The 19,872-nt window shown below is 48.3% G+C and overlaps 1 protein-coding gene across 3 annotated transcripts in view; it reads right to left on the bottom strand.

Annotated features, from left to right (window-relative positions):
- Positions 1 to 19,872, bottom strand: part of MYO7A (myosin VIIA) — a 165,030-nt gene that overhangs the window by 14,376 nt on the left and 130,782 nt on the right. For all 3 annotated transcript variants that reach the window (XM_059722674.1, XM_019479395.2, XM_019479396.2), the window contains 14 exons: positions 19,317 to 19,436; positions 17,836 to 18,009; positions 16,389 to 16,616; positions 12,935 to 13,105; positions 11,776 to 11,893; positions 11,299 to 11,425; positions 8,500 to 8,669; positions 6,848 to 7,038; positions 6,077 to 6,201; positions 4,631 to 4,788; positions 3,212 to 3,365; positions 2,519 to 2,674; positions 1,352 to 1,457; positions 145 to 258 (listed from right to left, as the gene is read on the bottom strand). In XM_059722674.1, the coding sequence (XP_059578657.1) occupies positions 145 to 258; positions 1,352 to 1,457; positions 2,519 to 2,674; positions 3,212 to 3,365; positions 4,631 to 4,788; positions 6,077 to 6,201; positions 6,848 to 7,038; positions 8,500 to 8,669; positions 11,299 to 11,425; positions 11,776 to 11,893; positions 12,935 to 13,105; positions 16,389 to 16,616; positions 17,836 to 18,009; positions 19,317 to 19,436 (2,112 nt within the window). The remainder of the gene's footprint in view (positions 1 to 144; positions 259 to 1,351; positions 1,458 to 2,518; positions 2,675 to 3,211; positions 3,366 to 4,630; positions 4,789 to 6,076; positions 6,202 to 6,847; positions 7,039 to 8,499; positions 8,670 to 11,298; positions 11,426 to 11,775; positions 11,894 to 12,934; positions 13,106 to 16,388; positions 16,617 to 17,835; positions 18,010 to 19,316; positions 19,437 to 19,872) is intronic.

Genomic DNA, 19,872 nt, shown 5'->3' with positions numbered 1-19,872 from the left:
CTTGGAGGCATTCAGCACTCCTTGGGAGCGGTGTAACTTGGTGCCGATCCACTGGTTTTAGTGGCCCCCCACCGATTTACACCCCCTGGGGAGGTGGCCGGGCAAGCGCCTGGAGCTGTCCCATTACCTCCATGGGACACTTACCTTGTCCGAGATTTTGACAAAGAGGCTGAAGCCCTCCGAGGACTTCAGCAGCAGGCGGTTGGAAATGTTCTGGCAGAAATCCTTGGCTTTGGTGCTGGACTCCACTTCAAATGCCTGCAGGGCAGATGGAAAAACCCACAGCTCAGCCCCTTTCCCCATTTCTGCATCTCCCTCTCTCCTGGAAAACCTGGCAGTGCCTGCATGCTGGCTCACACAGGATCCCCTGGTGCTAATGTCTTTTGTGCCAGGTGGGAAAGGAGATGCCCACCCTACATATAAGCAGATTGCAGTCCCCCTCGCAGACCTGAGCAGCACTTACCGCCTTGCCTTTTGGCTTTGAAGCCTCCCAAACCCAGCACACTCCTGCCTCCTCCAAGGTTAAACACTCCAGAACTGATGCTAGCCTGCGTGAGGCATTCATTAGGGAAAGCTGCTGTCTGCTCTGAGATGAATTTAGGTTTCCCCTCCATTCACAGATTGTCAGGGGCTGGAAGGGACCTGAGAAGATCATCGAGTCCAGCGCCCTGCACCAAGCAGGAAAGACAGATGGGGTCGAGTGACCCCAGCAAGGTGACCATCCAGTCTCCTCTTGAAGCTTTCCAAGGTAGGTGATTGCACCACCTCTGGAGGGAGCTTATTCCACAGTCTGGACACCCTGACAGTGAAGAAGTTTTTCCTAATGTTGAGCCTGAAACGGTCTTCTAGTAGTTTGCAACCATTACTCCTGTTTTCCCCAAGGGTGCCCTGGTGAACAGTTGCTCACCAAGCCCTTGATGTATGCCTCTGATGTAGCAATAAGCTGCTACCAAGTCCCCTCTCAGCCTCCTCTTTTTCAGGCTGAAGAGTCCTAGGTCCCTCAGCCTTTCCTTATATGGGTGCCACGCAAGCCTCTGATCATATGGGTGGCTCTTCTCTGGACTCTCTCAAGCTTTTCCACATCCTTGTTGAAGTGCGGCGCCCAGCACTGGATGCAGTACTCCAGCTGCGGTCTCACCAATGACAAGTACAGCGGAAGAATCACTTCCTTGGTTTTGCCGGAGATGCACCGATTGATGCACACCAGGGTATTGCTAGCCTTGCTGGCTACAGAGTCGCACTGTGTGCATATGTTCATGTTCATCCTGTGGTCTATTATTACCCCCAGGTCCCTTTCATTCATAGTGCTGGTCAGGCTGGCATTGCCAAGCCTGTAGGTGTGCAGGCTTACCTCATCGGTGTCATCGGGGAAGTAAACTTTGTGGAAAATCTGGGTGGTTTTGTGTTGAATCGCCTCCACTTCAACCAGATGGGGGGGATACTTCCTGGAACCATTCCTGTAACACAGGAGGGTTACAATGACAACAGCATCCCAGAAAGCACAGCACATATACCCTTGTAGTCCCCACAGCATGCTGGGGCAAGCAAAGGATGAGACCACAGGTGGATTCAACAAACAGAAAGGTAACACAATGCTACAGGCTCTCTGTTGTACTTATCCTGATAGGAAGGCAACGCAGCAGATCAGCTGCCTGGACACTGAGAGGCAAATATCAACTTCTAACAGGGAATAATATGATGTCCAATACTTCAGTATACTATTATGTAACTTTTCATTCAAAATACTTAATCAAAGGAAAGTACTGCACTTTCTCACATACCATATCCCTCCAAATAAGACACGCGTCTTGCTTTGGGGAAGGCAGAAGGAAAGAAAAAAGAATTGCTCCAGAGTTACGGCTGCGTAGACTAGGGATAGAGCCTAATCTTCAGCTCACTCACCCGCCCTGTCCTGATTAACCAAAAGCTGAATCCCTAGCTGCTGCTGTAGACTGGTTTCCACGAGGGGATCTACAATTTTGAAAAGAGCTAAAAGCCATCTCCAGAAGAGAGACTAGAAGCAGGTAACAGACAGCAAAATTGCCCAAAGAAAGGTTAACTTGATTAGTGGACCATCGAGACTATTAAAAAAAAGAGACTATCATTAACACCTGTGGAGTGAAGAGCAATGAGCCTTTAAATCAACTGACTCTCTCAGTTGCCTGACTAGAAATGCCACTGCTGCTGCCGGGGGGAGAAGGAATCGAAGTGGGGTGCTTCTATTCTAGGGAGAAAATCAGCTTCCCCACTTAAGACGTGCACCCCAATTGGGGGGGGGGGGGAGGCAATTTTGGGGGAAAAGGCACATATGGTATGTGAGGAAATATGGTAGGTAACATTACATCCCGTTTCACACATGGGAACCAGAAAGGTAAAAGTGGGTTTTCAAAGACACCAGTGGCTGTTAAGAACTGACTGGTCCCTGGAAGACAATGGCTCAGGTACTTGACTGTCATCCCTTGCCTTCAAAAATCACCCCCCAAAATGACTTGTTGACAAGCTGCTTTCAGCACCATACCTCAGTGCCTTCTGCAGTCTCTGGATGCAGTCGCCAGCGAGAGGGTGGTGTTTCCGGGACTGGAGAAACCGCTGGACGTGGGGCAGGAGAATATTACTGGGAGGGAAAAGGCCCGTACACAGCCACAGCAGTTCCCAGCCTTTCTCTTCACTATACCTAAGGGAAAAGATACCCAACTGGAAGATCAAACATTCACTTCTGGAGCACACAGTCACTGAAGGGCCTGATTCTCTATTATATTATGTCCCCTTTAACATTGCTCTGGCAGAGTGAAAAGGGCAAGAAAGTGGCTACCGACGTGATTTCGCCCAACTTTAAGGGATTGCAAGATTCAGACTCTGTCATGGTGAGGGAGGAATCAGGGGTGATGCCCAGATTACAGGTGCAGGTGGCAGAGAAGGTGCTGGGGGCGAGGATGCCAGTTGTGACAGAGAACAGGTAGAAATATAGGTCATATTAAATGGGATGACATCCACTGAGGAGGAAACATCTCCAGCTGGGAGGCAGGACTGAAGGGGCAGCAATATCTCAAGAGCAGACAGACAAATGCATGTATCACCAGCTGAGATAAAACGATGTTAAAAGTCTTTCAAGGGGCCAGGGAGACTTGAAGACCCATCCGCCCTCGTGCAATCCCACGCTGTGTCCTGAACACCCACAGCAACAGGACCCAGGGAAGGGCTGTGGGCTTACTTAATGTGGTTGTCCGTGAGCTGCTTGAGGACCTGACAGTAGATCTCATCCTTCAGGGGCTCAGCCTTCAAGGCGCCTTCAAATATTTGGTCCGTTAGCTCGTTGACTGAGCGGGTTCTTTTGGATGGGTAGTCCCCCATATACTTGAGCACAGGTGCATGGCAACAGTTAAGGACAGGCTAGCGAGGAGGCTTAGGGAGCTAACTCTGCCAAAAACCCAATTATAGGGGTCCTACCTGTCACCCCAGTGGTGGCTGCATTATAGTGGTACAGAGTCCAGCAACCCTTTCGATCGCAAACTTTCCTCTTCAGGTGTCACCAGCTGCAGAGACTTGGCATGGCTGAATACATAGTCTGAGAAAGGCTGCTGCTACTTCATCAGACCGTGAAAGCACCACTGAAGTAGTATAATGAAGGACTACATCTTCAGCTCATGTTAGTGACCAATAAAGCCACAAGGATTTACACCATTTAAAGAGCTGGCCCAGGATGTTTTATTGCAACTACTGTATTTTCTTGCATACTAAATAAGACATGCACCTTGCTTTGGGAAGGCAGAACAAAGAATTCCCCCCCCCCCGCCCCTCCCTGAATCGTGACTACATTTTGGCCGCATGGAGGAGGGGCAGAGTCTAATTTCCAACCCTTTCCTATTCACCCAAAAGCTAGAGGCTTATCTCTGTCATAGCCATGGCCAAATTGGCAGCAGCTTTTGGCCAAAATTTGACAGTAGCTGTGACAGGGCAAAAACTCCAGATTTTTGTGGACTAGCAGGCTGCATCCCTCTTGTCTGCAGCTGGGAGGGGGCCAGCCCCTGGCAGCCAGCTCAGTGTCCGATGTCTCCCTTCTAGCATGGAAATCATATTCCTTGCTTAAAATGCACCCCCACAATTTTGGGTGGCTATTTTTTAGAGGAACAGTATTTGTAGTCTGCAAGTACATATGGCATTGCATACTATACCTGGTAGCCATGTTATGAATTATCTTGTGATGTTTGGGGAACCAGGGGAAAAAAAAAAATCACAAAAAAAAAAAAAATCACAAAAATGTCCTCTCATTTGGATTATTGTTATTATTGTAGTTCTTATTATTGAATGGCTCCAGTGTGAAATCTGGATGCTTAGTGTTAGACACCAAAAATACTTCAATGCAGGTTTGGACAAGGCATGTATAAGGGTAAACCTGGACCTATCCCTGTTTGCATTTGGACAGGCCCTTCAAGTTCAGGGCCATTTGGGGCCAGGATTAGGTTTGGTTCTGTTTCTAATTATTCTGACTTGTGTCAAGCCTTACAGTGCATGACCCACAGCTCACTGCAGTCACTGTGAATCGTTCCACTAACTTCATGGACTATGGTTCAGGCCCACAAAGTGTTTGCCCTGATGGGGTGGATTGCTTTCTTCTGCAGGGGAAGGATATCAATGAATGCCATGCAGGCCTCCTGGGACAGCTCCTCGCTGCCCTGGATTTTCTTCAGCAAGGGCTGCTTGACTGGCTCCCGCGTGTAGCACCACAGCTTGTCTTTCCCTCGGTTCTTGGTGATCATCACCCGGCTCAGGGTGTGCTTGGGAGGTGGCCTGGTGGTGACAGCAAAGTAAAGAAAAAACAGCTGTGATGATGAGTGATGAGATCCCTCCCAGGACTAGCTGGGCTTGAACCTGGGAAAGCTGCCTACACCTGTCTTCTGAACTCAGACACCCAACATAAGGCCCCCAGATCTACACCTGGGCACTCCTAGTATTCACTGACATTTATAGGAGTTATTCCTTCAACTTCAGTGGTCAGTGGATCAGCCTAAACTGAGTATCAGGCTGCAGCTCTAGACAGTTGTTATTTTTATTACTCTAAAATAAAAACGGATGTCAATTTATTACGTGTATCAATTATAGACCAGGGTTACATCACCCTATGCGCTGCATAAGCACACAATGAAAGTGTAGTCTCTGCCCCAGAGAGCTTACAGTCCAAGACAGCAGCCAACAAATGCACATGGATAGATGGACAGACAGAAGAAGCAAGGAAGCCGTACTGGTCAGCCCAGCAGGCAGTGCAGTCTGAAATCCAACTACTGCCAACACATCATGGTTGCACATGGGACTTGCCAAACTGGATTAGACTAATGGCTGGGCTGTCTGTGAGCTGGGATTTGGAAATTTGCAGCAGGCTGTCTCCTAATTCTTCGGAGCCAAGAGGAAGGTCCCCACAATAATGCACCTGCCAACTGCAGTGTCATGCTGCAAAGGCAATTCACAGATTTTAAGGCCAGAGGGGAACACAGATAATTGCACCTAGTTATCCCTCTGCTGTGCCTAACATGGAAAAGGCCTTATTAACTTCTGCTGTTCTGCAAAGATTATACAGAATGTAACATCCCAAAGCAGGCTGGGCTAATTCGTGGCCCGTGGGCTGCACATGGGCAGTGAGGGGCTAATTTGCAGCTTACAGGTTCCCACCTGGGCACTGCCCCTCACATTGCTGCTGCCAGCATCTCTGGGCTCCCCATCCCTCCTCTGGGTTCTGCTTCCTGTCTGCACCCCTGGAAGCAGGGTGGGTCCATCTGCATGGTTCAGGGAGCCCGAAGCATGGAGGTGCCTAAGGTGCCTGCTCAGTAAGGGTCACTCGTGTGGCATGACGGGCTGGTGCTGGCGGTGTGCTGCGAGGGCCATGCAATGCGTGGCCCCCCACCGCTCCAAAGCTGAACAGCTCTGCCTTAAAGCACGAGCTGTAGCCACACAAAGCAATGCACAAGATGATTTCTAAAGCTTTCCCCCTGTACTTCTGAAGAGAAGGGTTTGAATCTGCTCTGCCTCTGGAAGAAACTCCTGCCTGCTACCCATTGTGAAGAGGAGAGTGGTAAAGTGTCACCTAAAATAATCATAGGAAAATTCTTCCAAGGTGTACGGCTTCACCCTTTCTTCGCTGTCCGAAATTGACTGCTGGGCTGATCGAATGACATCTTGCCTCTGGTCAGGGGTCATCGTGACAAGTGCCTAGTGAACAAAGATTATCATTATTCATTATTTAATGGAAGATCTCCATTATTCAATGTGTTTCAGGTGGATGAATGCTGGCGTATCTAGAGAGGTGACGCAGACATGGTATGAAAAGAGCAAATGACCCAATAATGAAAAACAACAGCTCTTAGCTTCAAATGAATGATCAGCACCTGCACTCAATATCAGAGTGATTGCTCATCCTCAGGCATTTCTTAATTATTAACACAACAGGTCTCTAAGGTTCCCACAGCCTCAACAGAGAGAAGGTCTTGTTGACCATCCTCGCTGCCCTACACTGCTGCACCGACCCACTTCCCAGTCCATTATACCATTAAACAAACAGACTTCACTATTTATCTAAGAGATTCATGCATTTTCAAAGTCAAGCAAGTGGTTTTCAAACTGGAAAAGCTGGAAAAGCTGATAGGTCAATGCGGGCAGATGGCATCTGGTTCTTCCCGCAATAACCTGCCAGCTGCCTTAGTCATTCTTCTTCTCATAGCATCATCATCATCTTCACCATCAGTGAGATGATGGGCTGGACCCAAAGCTCTCTGAAGACCATGGAAAGGCTCCTTTTGGCTTCAGTGGGCTCTGTAGGAGAGCCATACTAAGCTGCACCTTTCAGTAGGGGGCTTACCACAATCTCCAGAGGAGGCATGGTGACAGTAGGCAGAACATAAACAGAATCTGTTGGGAAATCTCCTCTCTGTTTGGTCCTTTCATTGACGCCATTAGCCCATCCTGAGTTCATTACTTGTTCTCCAGTGTCTTGGTCCAGAATGATCAGGTCTCCTTTAAGGAAGCTGAGGAATCCAGATTCTTCTCCCACTGCAAGAGAAATGGCCACGATTATTTTCCAAGTCCCTTTGGAGGAATCTGTTTGGCTACAGGTCTGCCTAGCTGCATATCCCATGCACCTGTCACAGGTATATCTGATCCTACAAAGAGCTGTGAGGAGACTGCTATATAAATACTCAGTACAAATGGTCAGTTATAGGGATACACCGATGTGGCGGTCAGTCGTGTCACCACCACAGCGTGGGGTTGGCAACAATAGCGGTTTCCCAGCTAAGCACCCAGGGTCCTTGAAGGGCTCGTACCACCTGTGCCAATGCTCACAGTGCTGATAGCCAAGTTAAAACTATGTCTGTCTGTGCTACAATCCTGCCTCCTATTGCAGTGCGGACAGACCCACAGAAACACCGAGGCTGGGATTTTCAAAGGAGCCCAAGAGAGATAAGATGCCAAATCCCATTGGCTTCTGACACAAATTAGGTACCTCATACCTTTGGGCACTTTTAAGAACCCTGCCCAATGGACATCTTGCATTGGTTTGAAGATTTTCAGGCCAGCAGAAACAATGACAACCATTGAATCGGATTTGTATAGTGGAGAAGGCAGGGTAGATTTGCACCTTATAGACTAACTAAGTCAGAGGTGGATGAGCTTTTGCAAGAAGTGGCTCCCTTCAGTCACAGTGGGCATGTCTATGAGCATGCAGCAATAAACTCTGGTGCATATCATGCTGGAGCTTATTGTCCCTGGGTGCACCATTTGAATGTGAGCCCGGGACCGCACAATGTTGAGCTGGGTCAGAGCAGACCGGTCTGGCGAGGGCCAGGGGGCCAGCCTGCCAGCCCACGGCTGCTCTGACCTGGCTCGACATGCTGCAGAGGGGCTGGCTGGGGCATGAAGGTGCTCCAGTGCAGGGGTAGCTGGCAGGCAGCCCCGCACTGAAGCATCCTCATGTCTCAGCCAACCATGTCAGTGTCTACACATGTGCTGCTGTGGAGTAAAAAATGCTACAGCAGGATAATACTCATATTTCCGAGTACTACACTAATGTTGAGTTTATTCGTTTCCTGCAGCCTAATAGGGCCGCACATGTAGACATGAGACATTTACTGCGGAGCTAATTAGTCTACTCCTGAGTAGATGTCTCATGTAGATGTGCCCAGTAACCTCAAGGCTACCTGCTATGGCTGAGGTAGGACACAGATTTTAGAAAGACATCCACACTCGGTTTGGAAGAAGGATAAACAAAATGTCTTGCCAGGCCCTTTCTTTGGAAGGGAAACCAAACAGTGAATCCAAACAGTTCTTCCCAGGGGTCCATTTTAGAGACAGGGGGGACTGACAGACAATACATTCAGCAAACTACCAAGTAGGCTCCTGACCATGTCTTATACAAAGATGTTGCACCTGAGGTTCAAAGCAGGAGGACCTCCATGGTGCCCTTGGAAACGTCAATCGTCCTACAGCCAGAGTCGGGTTGGTCTGCATACTCACCGGGATTTGGGTTGTCTTGGAGAGTGACCACATATTTTGACCTTTTCCTTAGTCCTTCTAAAAAGATCACCACAAGGTCTCGGATGTCCTCTGCATTGTTGGAGGTGAAGGTGTATTCATCCCCTTTAATGGTGGCCATGGTGAAGCTCTGCCCTTGGAGTTTTCCCCCTCTAAAACAGGGATTGTTGGAAACACATTAAGTAAAAGTGCAGCATCCAGACATCAGGAGGCAAAGGTCCCCAATTAATCAGCAAATTTGCATCTGTAGCTGTTGCCAGGACAAACTGACCCTTGTAAATCTAGTCATGTACTGAACATGGTCAACGTGGGCTCCCCTGTATATAAACACTTCCAGACATGTGGGCATCTCAGATCTGCCTGCCCCCACCCCAGCGCAATTAAGTGTTGCACACTTGCCAACACAATTAAGCTGGCTTGCTATGAAAACCTGGGCCTATTGCTATGCTGAAAGAGATTCACAGACTTTCAGTCTGAAGGAAACCACTATGATCATTTTATCTGATACATGCTGCAGATCAGAGGCCATTTTTATTTATCATGCTGGATGGACAGTTGTTTTCATCTGAGAAGGCATGATGCAGAAGAGGGGGAAAAAGAATTATTGCCTGAATACAGGGGAAAAAGCTGAGCATACCTAGAATCAGATGTGAAATCCAGTGGTTGGTACTAAATAAAAAGTTATGGGGCCAGGTCCCATTCCATCTGTTAGGTGCTTATATGAGCTTAGACACTTCACTGTGATCCTATGCACTCTTCTGAGTCCCTGAAAAGCCATTAACACATCCACTTTTGTAATACACCATCATCTTAGCCTTAAGACTAAGTCACAAGAATCAGTGAGAGACAAGGTGACCCATTCACCATTTGCGTGGATGGTTTTTCAGGAACTCAAGAAGTGCATCTACACGTTTTACTGCACAGTAGCGTAGTTCACTATGCAGTAAGACTGTCAAGACTGTCTACATGTGCATATGCTTACTGCACAGTAAACTTCTCTAACTGTGAGTAAATTTGCTACCTACAACTGTAAGCAGCAAATTTACTTGCAATTACTTACTACACAGCAGTGCTCATGTAAATGCCTGATCGGGAGCAAATCTGCTCCTGATCAGCCGGCCCCCAGGGGGTGGAAGATTGCTCCCTGCCCCTGGGAGCTGCTTGCTGCTGAGGTGGCTCTGCCACTGGAGCCCAGGTGGGGACTATGTCCCCCTGCCCCGGCAGGAGGAAGTTCTAAGCCCCCTGCTCCAAGATTACAATTAGGGAGCGGGGGGCTGGGAGATCCTTATCCCCCAGCACCAGGTCTGTGACTTCAGGGCCAGCGCAACTGCAGGGCTGGTGCTGGGAGATTCTTATCTGTGACTGTGGGCCCTGCACTGAGAGATCTCCCCGTGGTCAGAGAGCTGGCACAGGGAGACAAGGCTCTCCTAGTGCCGGCCCTGTGACCAGAGCAGGGGCTGGGAAGTGGGTGATCGAGGAATAGGGCTTGGAAAGAGAGACAGGGGTGGGATAGGTCCCAGACCCCTGCCCCAATCCACCAGTGGGGCAGCTAACAGTGACCCTCTCCCCTGCAGCTCTTTCCAAGTCCCCTGCCCCTGATTGGGAAGCTGAGGCCAGGAGCTCCCTGCTGCAAGGGCAGGTGGACACTGTCCCTGCCTCGGCAGCAGGCAGTCCCCGGGGCAGGGTGTAATGTCCCAGCCCCAACCAGGAGGCAGCTGTCTCCTGGCCCCGTACTCCCTGTCAACCCCCGGTCTAGCACCCAGGAGGGGCCTAGAGCTCCCCTAGTGGCAGCAGGGGCCAATTGCAGGGCCCTAGGAATTGGAAGCAGTTTGATGCCAGCAGCAAATCTACTCCAGCTTCCTTGCACGTGTAGACACCTGCCTGGGAGAGTTTACTCATGAGTAATTTACTCGTGAGTGAACTGCTCCCACATCAAATCCATGTTTAGACACTAGGGCTATGTGAAGCTTCGGGTGCTGATTGATTCATAGATTCATATGAATCTATGATTCAGAGGAGATTTGGCCCGATTCGGTGGCCAAATCTCCAAATCTGAATCGAATCCAGGGACCAGTTAAAAGGTCTGAATTTATTCGGAAATGATTCGGAGAACTTCAGTGATTTGGGCCGTCTCCACTGGCTGCAGCCAGTGAGTTGGGCCTTTTTTTCCCAAAGAGCTGGGGCGGGTGGGGCAGCCATTGAGAGTGGGTGGGGGATGGGGCCTGAGTGATTCGGAGATTTGGCAGCAGCTGAATCTCCGAATCAATTCGGGACAGTGATTTGAATCACTGAATCGAATCACTGTCCCGTGAATCAGGCGAATCCGAATCTGAAGTGAATACTAGCCGCTTTGCACAGGCCTAAGTTCCCCAGCTAAATAAAAGCAGGTGCTTCAGCTTCCATTGGTTTCAAAACATGCCTAAATATGGATTCAGGCATCTGACTCTAAGCACCAAGTAAAGAAATGTTATCCTTTTTTCATGGGCTGCATAAGGTGAAGCATCAGGTTTCTCAGTGGTATTAATGTCCCTGAAGATTGCAGGTGCAGAAAGGTAGAGCCCAAGTGCTGGGCAGCAGGACGCTCTAAGCCTGCCCTACTGATCCACTGGCATATTTGTGGCAATGCAGTAGAGGAAGCAGGAGATACATTGCCACCCACTGATTCACTCTACCTTGGCATCGCGACCTGAGTAAAGCTTCTGGAAAGTCAAAATGACAGCAATCTATATCAACCCGCTGTTAAACCAACACTGTGACCCACTGACTCAGTTTGCTCCTTACTTGCTGCTCGAGACAGCGGTGATCTCTGGGAAGGAGAGTTCCAGGAGGACCTGCTCTTGTTCATCCACAAAGTACACCCCAGTCCAGTTGACAGCTACAATCACATCATTCTTGGGCAGACTTGGCCCTGGGTTGAAAGTAATGTGGACAAGAAGACACAACTGTCAGCCTGCCAAAGCTTGTAGGTCTTACAGATCTCAAATTCAGTTGCAAAAGGCAATATTCAGGGATATTCCTGCAGGGGAATGGACTACGTGACCTCATGAGGTCCCTTCCAACCCATTTTCCATTGGTCTTTTTCATTGTGGGAACTGCTCAGACCTTCATAGCTTGGGACATTTATAGCTGGCTACAGCAGGGCCAGCAGGACCCAAAGCTGTGTCTCCAAAAACATGGATAGATCACTCATTTCTAGCTCCCATGATTCTCCTTTTTTTAGTGATGCTCACCCTATGGCAACCTGTTTTGTTGGGTTACCTGAAAATTTGAAAGCTTCATAGAATCTAGAAAACAGCAAAGGCCACTTGAAACGTGCAAAATCCACCACCTCCTCCTTGACTTTTTTGGGGTCTGCTCTCTTCTGAGTATAAATTCCCTATAGGAGAAGCAAACCACAGCCAGCATTGAAAACACATATTCACGTGAGGCCAGGAAGAGATCAAATTAAGAACAAGTCAATGGAATTAGGCTGATTTACACCACCTTGGAGTCAAGAGACCTTTGGCATCAAAACAAGTCCAAGGGTTTTTAAGAAACTCCCAGGCAAAGCAGTTGGAGCCTCAGACCTTGAATTATTAAGGCCAAGATGGACACAGATCTAGAAAGTCCAGCAAGGGAACCAAGCCTGGTCTGGGTTCAGGTAAGGCAAGGGCTAGATGACCCAGTAGGACTTTTCCATACTTGGATGGATGAGAGACAAGTCATGGGAGTCGTGGCACCCAATTCTTCCTTAGTATGAACAAGGGACAGTTCTACTGATGCTAGGTGCATTTTGCTTGGATAAAACTGATCCGGTACCAAAGCACTTCTCAAAACCTGTCAGGAACTCCTTTTTGCTCTGCCCCTCTCCCAAGGCTAGACAATCCAGCAGCATGGATGTGATATCAAGTGCCCCGCTGACTGGATCTCTGGAAAAATCAATAGGTCCAGCTGCCTATAGGAGAATTGCTCTGCTTTCTCCACATGGCAGTGTCAACAGCATCCACTTAGTATTCCAGCAAGCATTCAGGTGACTTATCTATTTATACAGCACCTGACAATAGAGGTGACCATATGGACTTGGTCTTGTAATCATAGCTGTATTTTAAGTAATGATGTGACAGTCCCATGTTCTGAAGGACAATTCCCAGAGATGGAGATTCCTTAAAAAGCAAAGATCTTATGGCCTTTCAGGTGTCCTTTCCAAAACCAATGCTACTGTTGAATATAATAAAATATCCCCTTTCCTCCACCTGTGAGGCAACCTGCATCAGACATATCTACAAGCTCTGATTTAAATTGATGCCCAGGTGGGGAATGCTGCTTTCTTTTTTAGCTTTGGACAGGGCTGATCACCGTCTCCCAAAGACTGACACATATCCAGTGTGGAGATAATGCTCCCTTTGCAGCCTCTTTCTACTCAAGAGCCACTGCCTACCTTCTTATGTGCAGCTATAATGAGCTGAGCCCATTTCTCCACGGTTTTCGAAGCAGTAATCTCCCTGTCGGGGATGTAGGAGGGGATCAAGTTGAGGAGTCGCTCCAGAACCATCTCGGTCCCATAGTCCACATAGTACTGTTCGGAAGCCAGCTCTGCCAGATCTTCTTCCTAAGGGGATCAATAGACCAACAGCATAGGGGGATTGTTGTGACCATTTTCCTGGAGCCGACTGAATGCCTTGCTGACGCAGCCTCATTGCTCCTCCAGATCAGGGGTCACATTTCAGTACACCTCCTTTAAAATTTGCATAAATATCTGCCATGTCGTATCTAATTTTGGCTCTGCAATTTAGTAAGTTCTTATCCCAGATATTTAGGACATCCTTCTGATGTAGTTCTGGGCCCACATGCCTACCAGTGATGGCTGCTATAGTCAAATGCCTTGCAGTTGATGGATAATGGGAGAGTTTCCAAAAACTCTCTTATGAGTTTTATCAAGAGGTGTTAGCACCTTACCTCTCCTGACTGTATCACCTCCTTTTGATTAACCAGTGTTAGCACCCATTGCTGAGCATGTGAATGTGGATAACATGCATGTGAATGCGGATAACATATTCTCACATGCCTTGACCCCACAGCTTTGTCTAAACCCAGAGGAATGATCTGTAGCTGAGAACTGGTGTTAGCAACTTTTGCATTTGAACCAATGCTAAAAACCACAGGCCAGGTTCTGTTCCACCTATTAAGCATGTGAGTAGACTTGGGGGCCTAAGTGCGATTCATATTCTACCTTCCTCACATCCCTGAAAAATGGCTTATGCAAAAAGCACGTGGGTCTTCCTCCTTGTGGCAGGACATGGTCCTGGCCCCTGCTACACTCCCACTGAAACAGCCCAGCAGGTGGGGGAACTCATCTGTCTGAGTCCAGACATGTAGTGTGGCTCGGGCAGCTGGGAGAGCACAGCTGTTGGCAATCAAGGAGCGCGAGAACCCATGCTCCGGAGAACTGGCTCTGGTCGGCCCATGGCTGGCAGTGGGCAGTTTAAAGGGAGGACACCAAGGGAAGTCTGACATTCAGCATCCCCAGGGAAAAAACCTGACCAGAGGCAGCAGGGAGGGGGAGGAACCCTGAAAAAGCAGCCCAGCACACCGGACCCTCAGGAGCTGTGGAGATTGGGGCAAGCCCCAAGGACAGATTGATCTTTCTGCCCACAAGAGATAAGTAAACAGGGAGAAAGGGGAAGGATGGAAATCCTGTAATTGCAGAAGCCCGAGCTGGTAATCCAGGGGAATGATGCCCATGAGAAGCGGTTGGGCAAGCCCATCGAGGCAGTAGGGAGTGGGAGAAAAAGAGAGCAGATTAGTTTGTGGAGGCAAGCAGGGACAGAGGTGATCCTGAAGCTGCCAGCATAAAGAAACAGAGTACATGCGTCCTGTTGGTGAGCGAAGAGCCGAACAGGGGCATGCTGGCAGCACAGACCCAGTAGTGGGGAGAAGAGCCCCAAGGGAGGTACTGGTTAATTTTGAGTTCTAAAAGAACAGAGTGAGAGAGGACCTGGCTAGGGTCCCTATCTTTGATTTAAATCCCTCTGCACTAAGAAAGGGGGAGGGGAAGAACCCTTTTCCCAACGATTTGATTTAAAGCTAAAAGGTGGGAAGACGCCCAACAAGCCCCAAAGAGGATAACAGAAGAGGTCAAAACCAGAGGCCTGAAGACCTACAAGGGAAAACCCCAAGGGATCCCAGAGAAATAATGCTGCTTTGATTTGAAAAGAGTATTCATAGAGTGACGGGGCTGAGGAGGAACCAGAACAAGCTACCGCAAGCTGAAGATCAGACATAGAGAGAGAGAGAGGCCCAGACAGTCTCCGCTCATCATCCACGGAGAACAGTGACCACCCACCTGACAGGAAACGGACATGGTATACGGGAGGTTGGAGCCCTGCAGAAGATCCATGATGGGATCAGACAGACATGCAAGCCAGAATGTCCATCCTCCCGGACATAATTTCCATTAAGTCATGGCAGGCGAGTGTGGGGCATACGCTGCAGTCTGAATAATGCTGCGCGGTTCCAAGGAGAGAATACAACCTGCTCACACTCACTGTTTTTTTGTGTCTCAAGTGTTAGATGATGTTGGGTTACAAAAGTAGAGGAATTCATGCAAAAGGGGAGAAAAGAATCATACTTGGGTGGCTAAGTCCACTTAGATGTCCAATAGGTGGAACGGAATTTGCCCCTGCATAGTAGAAAGCATGTTCACCACAGCGTGAAAGATGGTAGTTAAAACTTAAGTAGGCTCAAATACTGAACACATCTGTCCTCATCTATACTTGTACTTGAGTTGTCTGACACCTTCAGTCTGTAATGGATAATTTTGCTAGCATAGATGAGGCGTAGTGGGTACTGTATCTTCTTGCATACCACACTCCCTTGTTTTTAGAAGGCAGAATGTAGAAGAAAACGGCCGCAAGACTAGGCCCCAGACTCTTGTAAGGGCAGAAGCAAATCTGCTACTGTATTACTATAAACAGCTATCTAAATAATAACGTTCTTATAAATAATAAAATTTTTCCACACCACAAGCCTCATCATAATATCATAGCCTGCATGCATCAGGTCCCTTGCCCTCAGCCATCTCAGTGGCTCTTCAACCAAAAGCTACTGCCTCACCAGCAGCTGTGAGAGGGTTAACATTGGACTCTGCCCCAGGGAGAAGTGGCAGCCACCTTGGTGGCCATGAGTCACAGCATCTGCTCGCTCTGCTCTGCCCTGTTTCTATTGCAGCGAAGAATATCAGCTTCCCTGTTTAAGACACACACCACAGTTTGGGAGGGCTGATTTGGAAGGGAAATGGTATATGTGGTATGAGAACAAATACAGTATACATGGGCTCTGTCTCCTTATATCCCTTGCCTGTGCAACGTCATAACCTTTCTTCATAAAGAAGGATAACTGCTGAAGAACAGATACGCATAATATCATTTTGTACTGTGCCTTTCACACCACCCATATCTCAAATCATGTCAGAGGGAGACTGGGAGCAAGATGTACAGCAAAGAGCAAAGGACAGGTTGAGATGCAGAGTCAATGTTTTGTTTGCCTTGGATACACTGATGATGGCACATTTTATGGGCGCACAAGAGAAATCACATGAGGATGATCACAGGCAAGAAGGAGGAGGAGGGGAGAAACCAGGAGAGAGATCTTGAATTAAGCAAGTGGATGAATTTAATACCAAGGGAAAGAGATCTTAGTTAAAATGTACTGGGCTTTTAATGTAGGAATTTGGCTTCTGCATGTAGGAAAGTCTCGGTGCTGTGTCCCGGTGCTGACCCAACCAGCCAGAGGGACAGCAAAGGCATCATCCACACTATTTGCCCACACAAAGAAAACAGAGCATGCACATGCTTGCTTCTCCCAGGCATGGATTGCCACTGCTGCAGACTCACCTTGTCACAACGGTATTCCCCGAACTTCACCCCCCGCACGACCTGCTGGTAAATGAGGTTCGTGGCCACGTTGTCTTCATTCGGGTTGTGCCAAGGGGTGAAAATCTCCTTCCTGAAGAAGAGCCTCCAAGGTGCGTTGCGCTCCTGAGCGCCCTGCTCCTTGGCGTATTGCTCACACTGAGACACGGCATCCATCACGTGGTCGTTGCCACTTCCCAGGGAAGAGACCTGCCAGGGCAGGAGGTGGGGACAGAAAAGGTGCATTGTGGGCACTGTGAACCACTGCAGTTTTAGCACCAGTGTTGCTGCCCCCTGTGAAAGGGGGAAACAAGTGAATGAATGGGGCCAGGTTATGTTGCACAAAGGCAGCAAGGTGACAGGACCCATTATTCATTTTTGGCTATTTTTATTTATAGAGCCCCACTCATGGGCCAGGACCCCTCAGTGCCAGGAGCTGTACAAACACGTGAACAAAAAGACAGTTCCTAGCCTAAAGAGTTGACCATCCCTACCACCTCTACCTCCCTTCTGGGCCCTTTTGCATGGCCACTTGCTCCCCCGAACACACCTAAATGAACAATTCTGTCTCACTGAGTGTGACACATAGCAGGGCTGTCCTCAGGTCAGCAGGCTCCCCACCACCCTCCGACAAGGGCCATGTCTAACCTGTACGACTGAGCCCCATTGATTGCTTATAGATGGCACGACTAGAAGAAGCAGCCAGTCCTAAACGTTACATATTTGATTTTAAACTATACCTGGTGTAAGGGACCTGAAGAAGCGTGAAAACAGACAGCTACATCTTTTCCCAAGGGCTACAAGGATACTCAGACATGCAGCAGGCTTTGGTAACAGGCCAAAGATGGCCCAAGGGAGATGCAGCTCTCTGAGGCTGAGATATTACTTTCAAATTGTATCTTCTCTTTTACCCTAACCTTTATTTTAGGGAGGCCTTTCCTTCATTAGTGCATTATTGCATTATTGACATGGTGGATATGTCTACACTGCACAAAACAGTGCATCCTTAACTCAGGTCAGACAACCTGAATCAGTTAACTTGGGTTAACCAGCAAGTAGGATAAGGCAGCCACTTCTAACTTAGGTTAGCTGCTTGAATTCCACCCAGGTTCAATTTGAGCTGATTTAAAACCCAAGTTGTCTCCTTTTTGGTTTTATTTTAACTTGGGTTAGCTAACTCAGGCCAGCTCACTCAAGAATACAGCTTTTTTTGGCTGTGTAGATATAGAACAATAGAAAAATAGGGCAGGAAGGGCCCTCAGGAGGTCATTTAGTCCAGTCCCCTGCCCAATACCCATTGCTGACCTAGGGTTGGGATCCCTGCTGCAGTCACAAGAAAGTATTGCCATCTCAAAGATGCGGACTGACTAAGGAGAGCCACCCTCCCTGTCTTCTAAAGGTCTTGTTAGGGGTCCAAGTCGGCACGTACCTTGTCGAATAGTGCAATGTAAAGTGAAAACCCAAACCGGTCCTTCAGGCTGATCTTGTCGGCCAGGGAATTACAGAGCTCTTTCGCTGTTGTCGCTGAGTCAGTTAGCAGCGTCTTCGTCGTCCCATCCATAAATGTAACGGGCAGCATGATGGGCTTCTTGGACTTGGTGGCCTAGCACATCAAAGTCAAACTCTTTAAAGGCATCCTAAGTTGAACTAGGTCCAGGCTACGTGCCCCAAGGCAAGTTTAACCTCCTTTCTGTTTCCTCTACTAACACCCATGGCTGCATTTGTAATGATTCTGCTATGTATTTCTCCCCAGCATAATGTAGCGGCAGCATCTGGGGAGGGATCAGTACCTGCATCTCCCAGGTTTTTTAAAATTTTATTTCTAGAGTTGAAAGTCAGAATTTTAGATGCTTTTCACTAGTTATTGGATCAAGCCCTTGAGACATGCACGTTATTGAAAAAGAGTTGGAGCTGGTTAAAGCTAGAGAGGAAATTGTTCTGTAAATCCTCTACAAGAAAAAATAAAGGAGGTGAGATAACCATCACAGACAGACACGGGGGAACATCTGAAAGGACACTGTTCAGCCATATGTTCTGCGTGAGGAACAAATCGTTTCTGCCAGTAGCATAATTTTGGGCCGGGGTGGGCTGGAGGTGGGGGGTGAGGCACGTAGGGCACCAGCTCCAGGCACTGATTTAGAGGGAGAAGCAAGGGGCATGTGTAGACAAAACATGGGCCCTAAATTGAAGTGGTGGGTTTAATTTAGGGCCCTTTAAATCCCCGTGTCTTGCACACACCCAAACTTACCTGCCTCTCTGGCGGCAGGGAGCATTTAACTCACTTTAAAGTGCACACGTGCCCCTCGTTTTGTCTACACACGGCCCAAGATACATCCCCCCAGGGAACCAATGCTGCTGGTGCAGCAGCCCCTGTACAGGAAGCTTGTACTGAAGTGGCAGCAGCCCACACCACTGCTATAACTTTTGCACCGGGAAGCAAACACTCACTTCCACCCCCAGCCCATGCCACCCAAGGTTACACCTCTGGTTTCTGCCTCTGAGCTGCTAATCCTCAGAGAGCCTGAGCCCCAACTCCCTGCTCAGGGCATGGTGAGATTGTTGCAAATACAAGTGCATTTACTATTAGAAGTGGCAGGGAAATGCGTTTCATTCACCACTGAGCAGTTTAAAAAAAAATGGGATTTCTGGAAAAGGGCTCAGGTTCATGTCAAAAGCATAAAAAAGCAAATATTAAAAGCATTGCCACCAGCCCCTTTTTTGTTGTGAGAAACAGAAAAAATATTCCCACCAAAAACCTTAAACAAAGTCAGAGAGAAACGGCTGGTTTCTGGTGTGCGTTTCCGTTTTGTTAAAATCACATTTTTTTGTCAAAATAATATTTCCACGAAATCCTTCTGACCGGCCTGTTGGGTGTAGGGGAGAAGAGGCGGGCAACTCAGCAAACTGTACCTGCAACTCCAACCAGCTGGGAGGCTGCGTCCTCGTCCCGTTTACAAACGTCCTCCTCAGTCTCTCTTCGCAATACGGAGCGTAACCGGGAGGCCCTCCATTGATGAAGTTCCTTAAATACTGTTGTGACAGAGGATGTGTTGTTTAGACGCAGGGCGCCGCTGTTCATTTGAAAACAAGTCAGCGTCGCATTTTAAAGGCCCTCCTTTCAAAATTGTGTTGTGCAAAGGCCAGAAAATTGGGGCTGAATGAAATGGACTGTATGCAATGGGCAGTGAAAAGAAAAATAGTGAATGTAACCCATTACACACCTGCACATACCCACACACAGAATAATCACTATCCACATGTACGTGCCTGCACATACACCCCCCCTCAATATTCACACACATGTGCACACACAGTACTCAGTATCCACACACACACGTGCACAAATACACACAATACTCAATATCCACACACGTGTGCACTCACACACACACAATACTTAATATTCACACACATGCGTGCACACACAGTACTCAATATTCACACACACGTGCATACAAACATACAC

The sequence above is a fragment of the Alligator mississippiensis genome, chromosome 1, assembly GCF_030867095.1.
Source record: "Alligator mississippiensis isolate rAllMis1 chromosome 1, rAllMis1, whole genome shotgun sequence".
NCBI classification, from domain to species: Eukaryota; Metazoa; Chordata; order Crocodylia; family Alligatoridae; genus Alligator; species Alligator mississippiensis.
The sequence above is the reverse complement of the archived record's forward strand: the minus strand, read 5'-3'. Positions and strand labels throughout refer to the sequence as shown.